The sequence below is a fragment of the Gymnoscopelus braueri genome, assembly GCF_963280865.1.
Source record: "Gymnoscopelus braueri genome assembly, chromosome: 1".
NCBI lineage: Eukaryota > Metazoa > Chordata > Actinopteri > Myctophiformes > Myctophidae > Gymnoscopelus > Gymnoscopelus braueri.
Genome location: NC_137603.1, coordinates 59,539,513 through 59,547,566, shown reverse-complemented (window position 1 = coordinate 59,547,566; position 8,054 = coordinate 59,539,513). Strand labels below are relative to the sequence as shown.

The 8,054-nt window shown below is 40.2% G+C and overlaps 1 protein-coding gene across 1 annotated transcript; it reads left to right on the top strand.

Annotated features, from left to right (window-relative positions):
• Positions 1-5,618: 5,618 nt before the first annotated feature.
• On the top strand, positions 5,619-6,236 carry LOC308089289 (ATP synthase subunit s, mitochondrial-like; the record flags this gene model as incomplete). Its single annotated transcript, XM_080433923.1, has 1 exon — positions 5,619-6,236. One exon carries the CDS (start codon positions 5,619-5,621, stop codon positions 6,234-6,236), a length of 618 nt encoding a protein of 205 aa, XP_080290049.1.
• Between the last annotated feature and the right edge of the window lie 1,818 nt (positions 6,237-8,054).

Below are 8,054 nucleotides of genomic sequence, written 5' to 3'. Positions count from 1 at the left end.
TGGCAGCTTTGTTTTGAGCTGTTTGCAATTTTTGTTTGTCTTTCTTCGTAGCGGATGACCAAACTATGTTTAGGGGGCCTGGATAGAGATCTTTAATCACTTTCATCTCTTGGGTGGGGGCATTTAATTATACAGTAGCATACATTAAGTCTACTGTATATCTTGAAGATCACAACGCATTGTAGATCTGCTATTTTCACTGAACGTCAGGCCCAGGATAGGGACGCTTAATTAAGTCAGTGATTCAGAAACATTTTAGCTCGAGACCCAAAAGAGGAATTTGATGTCTCCCCGGGATCCAATCTATCTGATGCGACGCGTTGTGAGCTTGTACTGTAGATCGGCTATTTTCACTACTTTTTAACATTTTTTTTTTCTAATTTATGGAATTTCTTTGAAATATGTATTTCTTTGAAAAATGATTTTTGGGGGGCAGGGGATTTCTTTTTGAAATCTTTTGCAATGATAATAATTATATGTTGCCACCTTCAACTTGTTTATCATTGCTGTCATAATGGAAACTTAATTTAAATAGTGAAAATAGCCAATCTTACTGTAGATCTTCTATTAACACTACTTTTGTGCAACTCTCATGTATGATCAAGTAGGGCATTCATTTATGGAAAAACAAACATGGAGATACAAAGTTTCTGCCCGACAGCAACGTTTCTGTAGTTATGAGTGGTGGACTGAGCTCCTACTGCTGATGCAAAGTGAAGTCCAGCCTCTTGGGGAAACAATCTCATTTATTTGATGTGCTGCTAATCTCCCTTGGCTGATAAGACGAGAGGGGGAGCTGGACCACGACTAATAATGTACTGCTCAGTGCGCAGAACTGAACCTGCAGGAAGTAGCAGTGCTGGAAGAAGTACTCAGATGTATTTGGCCACGGACCCCCATCTCAAAATAATTTGTTCCAGGGACCCCCCAGAAGCAAAGATTTAAGTTACAAATGTTTGCTTTAAAAATATATATATTCAAAGATTTGCACACGATTTGCACACATTTTCTCGATTTTTCAAAAAATTGCAGATCTACAAGCTCATAGCGCGGCACTTGGTGCCGCGCTATGAGCTTGTAGATTTGCTATTTTTGAATAGCCAAAGTGTAAAATAATGCTTTTTAGCTCAATTCTAAAAATGACACAGATGCGTTCCAGGTCTTAATGGGATATATATATATATATGTATATATATTAGTTTTATGTAAGTAGAAGTTTCAATACCACAATGTAGAAAGACTAATTTACAAGTAAAGAGGCCTAAATTAAAGGTTTTACTTGAGTAAAAGCTCAAAGTATCTACAAGCTCCTAGCAGAACCAGAAGCTTGCGTCGCAGAAAATTGTGAGCTTGTGGATTGACTATTTTCCAATAGCCGAGGTATAAAATAGGTCTTTAAGTAAAGTAACTAAAGTTTTCAAATAATTGAAGTGGAGGCAATATTTGATTTGAGACGTATAAAGAATACTTTTATTTTTTTTAATTAAACACTCAAGTAAAGCAAAAGTACCTCAAAACTGCACTTAAATTTAATACTTGAGTAAATGTTACTTTCCGATACTGGGAAAGAGGCTGGCTTTAAGGGAAAAGACCATGGGCTCTCTAAGCAGAGCAAACCATCATTAAGCTCTATATTAGCTGTGATGACTTCCATCCTACACTTTAATCCATTTAGACCGGGAACGCATCTGTGTGTCATTTTTAGATTTATTTGGGCTATCCAAAAATAGCAGATATACAAGCTCATAGCGCGGCACCGAGTGCCACGCTATGAGCTTGTAGATCTGCTATTTTTTGGAAAAGAATCGTGAAAATGTGTGCAAATCTTTGAATATATATAATATACATTTCTAACTCAAATTTCCGCAGCCAAAAACATGGGATTTTGGGGTTCCTTGACATGAAAAAAGTTTGAGAACCACTGATATTATAGCAACATAGGTTTTTTCAAAAAACTGTTCGTATTTAGAAGACATTTGTAAAATCCTCAGAAGCAAAGATTTGAGTTAAAAATGTTCAAAAGATGTTTAAAAAAAATAGCAGATATATAAGCTCATGAGCTTGTATATCTGCTATTTTTTAATAGCCCAAAGAAATCTTAAAATGACACAGTATGCGTTCCCGGTCTTAATGGGTTAACATAGAAAATGGAAAGTATGCACCAGCTGCTCTGGGTTATCTCTCCTCAATTAGGTCAAATGGAAATATATTTCCTTTCAACCTTTAAAGCTAAGCAGGTAAATTAATAGAGTCATCTGGCATAATAAGCAATCAAATATGCTTGAGTGCAGGGTTTGATTTATAATAAAATAAAATAAAAGATGGGGGAGGGGGGGGGGTCTTAACCACATAAGCCCAATGTACTTCTACGGACGACAAATAGCGAAAATAGGAACCCCCAGCACACCGAACCCTGACAAAAATAAGGTAAGGGTTTCGACTCCACTTATGCCACAGTGAGTTTGAGCTGTTATTTCCTAGTATTTGACAAATTCTCTTCTCTTTTTCGTCTCAGGAAAAGGAGGTAAAAAGAAAAAGTGGCCATGAAGAGGAAGGGGGGGGAAAAAACAGTTGGCAGTTTTCCATTGTTGGTTTAGTTTGATTGGTTCTGTTCACACTTGAGTGCCCTTGGAGAGTGGGCAAACAGAAGCTGTGCTTCAATTGGCTGACAAATAGAGGCTTTAACCCATTACGACCGGGAAGGGAACGTATCTGTGTCATTTTTATGTACAAGCTCATAGTGCGGCACAGAGTGCCGCGCCATGAGCTTGTAGATCTGCTATTTTTGAAAAATTGTGAAAATGTTTGCAAATCTTTGAATATATATATTTTTTAAAGAGAGCATTTTTTAACTCAAATCTTTGCTACTGGGGGGTCCCTGGAACAACATATTTTGAGATGGGGGTCCGCGGCCAAATACACATCATTTTCCAGGTCCTTGACATAAAAAAGTCTGAGAACCACTAATATTATAGCAACATAAGTTTTTTGAAAAAACAGTCAGGATTTAGAAGACATTTGTAGAATATATATTCTCACGAATTTTCACGATTTTTCTAAAATAGCAGATCTACAAGCTCGTAGCCGCGCTATGAGCTTGTATAGCTGCTATTTTTGAATAGCCCAAAGAAATCTTAAAATGACACAGATGCGTTCCCGGTCTTAATGGGTTAATAGAATGGGGGGGAGAGAGAAGAAAAGCAGACTCCCCAGGGCTTCCCCCAGAAAACACGGTGCGCAGAAGAAAGACATACAACAACAATTATCAAATGTATTTAAGTATAGAAATAATTATTAGAATTCATTTTGCAGAAACTGGTGCCATGCTGAGTCAGCATCCATCAGTCCTTATTACCAGAGTTCACCTTTAGGACAGGAGCTGCTCTGTAGATTAACCACGGAAACCGCATGGTTGACACTGGGGTGCGATTTTTGTATCGAAGAGGCACATAACATAATGACAAACTCAGGCTAAACTATGATCAAACTGAAAGGAAAGCAATCAGTGACTTGTGTTGCAAGGATGTTTGATAGAAAGAACAAAACAAATCAGCAATAAGAACACAATTAAAATGGCATAAATAATAATTGAATCACTTATTTTATAACTACCACACCTTTTCGCCAATATGTCAATCTTTTTTTTTTCACAGCTACCTGACAAAGTGGCAAAGGTTGCCTCCCTCTCTTTTCATGAACTGTCACAGCATTTAATCTGGAATATAAACTTTCGTATTTTCATAACAATGAAAGCAGCAAGAGGACTTATAACTGATTATAAATGTATGATTGACCAACTGTGAAATAGCATGGCAGAGAAGAGAGCTTACCGTTGACTAAAGAGAAGCAGCTTCTTCAATAGGCTTCCTGTAATTGCAACACAACTCATTCTTTCATATATAAAAAAAAATGGGTGAAATCAAATGTATTATCTGCATGAGAGGCCTGTGAGTGTGCGCCGCATTGTATTCAAACACAATCTTCTGAGCAACGACGTAGAGCAGAGAAGAAAGGATATGTCCTGCGGCAATCGCCACTAAATAAACCCTGGGAGCCGTTTCCTAATAAGAGGCAGTCATTTCCCACCAGAGGAGAATCAAATGGAAATGACATGGAAGCCCAGAGGACACAATAATCCCTGTTGTAAATGAGAAAATGAAATAAGAGTCACAGTGCATGCCTTCACATACAGACGCTAGTAAGCTAGGAGGCAGGGTTAAGGGCCATAATATAATGTCCAGTATTCAAACCCAGATCTCCCGCACGGGAAGGGACGCTAAAGCCAAACATATTTTTTTCCACTACCCCGTCCTATCTAATGTTAAAGGATTTTGAAAAAAAAAAATGTCTCTGCTTTCTTGTTTTTTTCTGCGTTTTTGGCGAGAACAAGCTATACTACTCAACAGCCGATAACTAAAGAACGGAGGGTCGCGGTGACACGCTTCCCCCCCCCCGATGAAAGCAGAGACACTCCTGCGTGTTTTTGCGACACTCAGTGTGTGTTGATCGTCCTGTGGATTTATTTAGTACTCTGGCAGTGAATGAGTTAAGTAGTACTTTTCCCATCTCTGCCAAGCAGTATAACTAACTATGACTATAACTATATCGTTCCGCTCTGTCATCATTTTAGTTGGGGTGGGGACTCTGCCATCCACTCCTGTTTGGAGTGGAGGGCCCTTCACACTTTACATGTTTAGGTGTGGAGATGACAAATATCTTTGTTTGAGCCTCAGATATTGATTTGTTTTTCACCCTGCAACTTTAGGCTGACCTCTTCAGACTTACATTTTAGCTGGCATAGTTGTGATAAAAAATAAAGGAGATTCTCTCTCTCTCTCTCTCTCTCTCTCTCTCTCTCTCTCTCTCTCTCTCTCTCTCTCTCTCTCTGTAATTTGCACGCACACACGCACGCACCCCCCCCCCCCCCCACACACACACACACACACACACACACACACACACACACACACACACACACACACACACACACACACACACAAACAAATAAACAAACAAACAAACAAACACACACACGTGCTAAGGCAAGCACACTCAGTGGGATTAAAAAGTCACACAGTAACAGCAGTAACATAATCATCAGAGCTGTCAGACAGGTGTGAAATGCTCCCTGTGTAGCACAGCACCTCTGGGAAATTACAATCTATTTTACTTTTATACCATTTAATGTTTGTACTGTAATGAATGTCAAATTGCAATCCTATATTAAAACGGGAGGAGGTTTGGACCTCTGACGTCACGCTCATGTCACCATGACTCAGCCATAACCATAAGTTCCCAATGCAGCTTTTAACCCATTATGAAACAACATTCTTATTTGGAGTCATTCAATTCAAAAGATTACATGAAACTCTTACATTTGTCCACAGCGTTGGCCAGCATGCCATTGCATTGGCATAAAAAGCCATGCAGGATGTGCGCGCAAAATGTTTTTTTTGTCGGCAACGGTTTGTGTTGACGAGCACGGTCAGCCTATATAAGGTGTTGTATTGCCGAATCTAAATGGTGGAGGTAAGGTTAGATTACACTCTGTTCACATCACCACTGACCACTGTTGAAACAAATTCTTAACATTTTGTTTCTGTAAACGCAAACCTAAAATGCTTATTCCTGGTCTAATTCTTCCTGGACTGAGGCTTTTATCAAATACTCCACGGACTGCACTGTCTCAGACAAACGTGAGCAGCAGACAGTTCTGGGGATGGCTCAATGCAGTCTTCAACCAGGTTGATCACAAGAGAATCCAATCCGTGGGACCAGACAGAGCTGCCTCAGAGTGGCTCCTGAGATGCGGAGCCAAAGTAAGGTTCCAGGGCTTGGAACCCTTCCATCACGACTACAACGTTCTGCCCAGTGTCCCTCTGAGCCGTCATATTGAGGCGATTGACGCCACAGACTCCTGCATCATGCACAGAGGGTTTGACTATTTAGACGGCCTGAAACACTTGAAAGAAGTCAAGTTCAACAAATGCATGTACCTTGAGGACACATGCCTGAAAAGGCTGAGCTCCATTAAGAACCTGCAGGACAATTTGTCCAGTTTGGAGATCGTGTCCTGTGGAAATGTGACGGATAAAGGACTCATCGCCTTGCACAAGCTCAGGAATATGGAGCATCTCTTTCTTAGTGACTTGCCTGGCGTCAAAGAGAAAGAGAAGACGGTAGAGAGGCTACAGACAGAACTTCCACGCTTGGATATAACACTGGACCTTCAATGAATAACAAAATATGTCAAACATGTCAACATCCAAGAAAAGTAATGCCTTGATGCTAAAAACATTTTTATTTGGAGTTTGAGCTGCTGGGTAAATCAAGTTCTTTACTTATAGTGTATTCACAGAAACATTGCTCAGATGTTGTCCACTGGATCTTGGAGGACATTTTTGGTGTGGATGATGTTCAGGTTAGATAATTGTAATTCACTGAAACATATCTTTTTGCCAGACCCAAGGGGTCGGGCTTACATGAGGCTTTGTACCTGTTTCGTCCATACATGGGCATGGTCACTTTGTCCTCCGGCCCCAGCCAAAAAAGTCTGTCCCCCTTTCATCCATACATGGGCATAGACACAGGCTGACACGTCATGTGAAGTCCGGTGACGTAGTGCTCTGATCTTATAAAGTACTTATTCTGGGTCTGGCAGAACCAGGTCTCCTGGTCTTGTTATTTGAATTCTTGTTTTTGTTTTTAACAATGGTAAAATTGTACCTGTAACAATTAAGCCTCTACCCTCATTCACCCCCTCTGCATTTGCTGTTACCTTTGTTGACAATAGGGCACAAATGTCATATGAGTCCCAGCACAAACGCCATGCGAAGCCCGGCACAAATGTCACGTACTAGACAGACACAGAACATACAAAATTACATACACCTTTAAAAGGTGTACGTAAAGGTGACCTTACAAGAACACTCTCAAGTACAATTCGGACATAACTAAAACTAACTACAGAAAACCACTGTAGTAATTGTAGGTAATAATGTAGGTAGTAATTGTCTATGATCAATGTCTATGATCAATCCCGCCTGGACTACTGCAACTCCCTCCTTGCTGGTGCTCCGGCATCTGCCATCATACCTCTGGAGCTTGTTCAGAAAGCTGCGGCTCGTCTGGTGTTCAACCGCCCCAAGTTCTCCCACACAACTATCCTTCTCCGTTCTCTACACTGGCTCCCCGTAGCGGCTCGCATACAGTTTAAAACCCTGGTGCTAGCCTATAGGGCAGTGAAAGGAACAGTTGCTTGTTTTAGCAGAAAATGCACTTAAGACTTCTGGTGATTAGTAGTTTTGTTTCCCTACCTATGTTGAATGCACTTATTGTCAGGTGCTTTGGATAAAAGCGTCTGCTAAATGACTGGAATGGAATGGAATGGAATGGAATACTGTAATTGCAAAGTTACAAAACTAACAAATGACCCATATTTCACTAAATAACACACATTTTGTAAATGTTCTGTCTGGGTGCAAACATCCTGATCCCTGGTGTGAAGACATTTGTAGCCGCAGGGACCTAGAATGGCAATGTCAGCAGGCAGGTTGGCTCAAATAACATGAACCACATGAGGTGTAATGGTTCAAATGGAGTCTTGTTTACTGTGTGTCCATACAAATAATGCACTGTTTCTTTATTTTTCACTTTGGATGTGGAAATTTGATAGCTCGGCATTCATGAGTTGTGTTATGAGATGGTGTTATAAAAAAAATGGGGGAGCCCAAGTTAATGTTCGTTTAGAGAAGAAAGAGAACAACAGTCTTTCGCCACCCTAGCAGTGGTGTTCTCACGACTTTGACCCAAGACCCTTGAGATTTTAACGTACAAAGACATTTCAAAATCAACACATACTTCTCTATCAGTCTTTGACCTCTTCGCATCTACTCCGAAAGTAGTTTTTTCAATCAAACCCAGTTCGATTCTTGCATTATTATTTTGGATGCATTAAAAATGTAACAACCTTAACAAAATTGCATCAGACTCTCTGTGCAAGGGCCTTAACACAACTGTTTTTGCCAACTCACCTTTCAAAAATAAACTCGCAA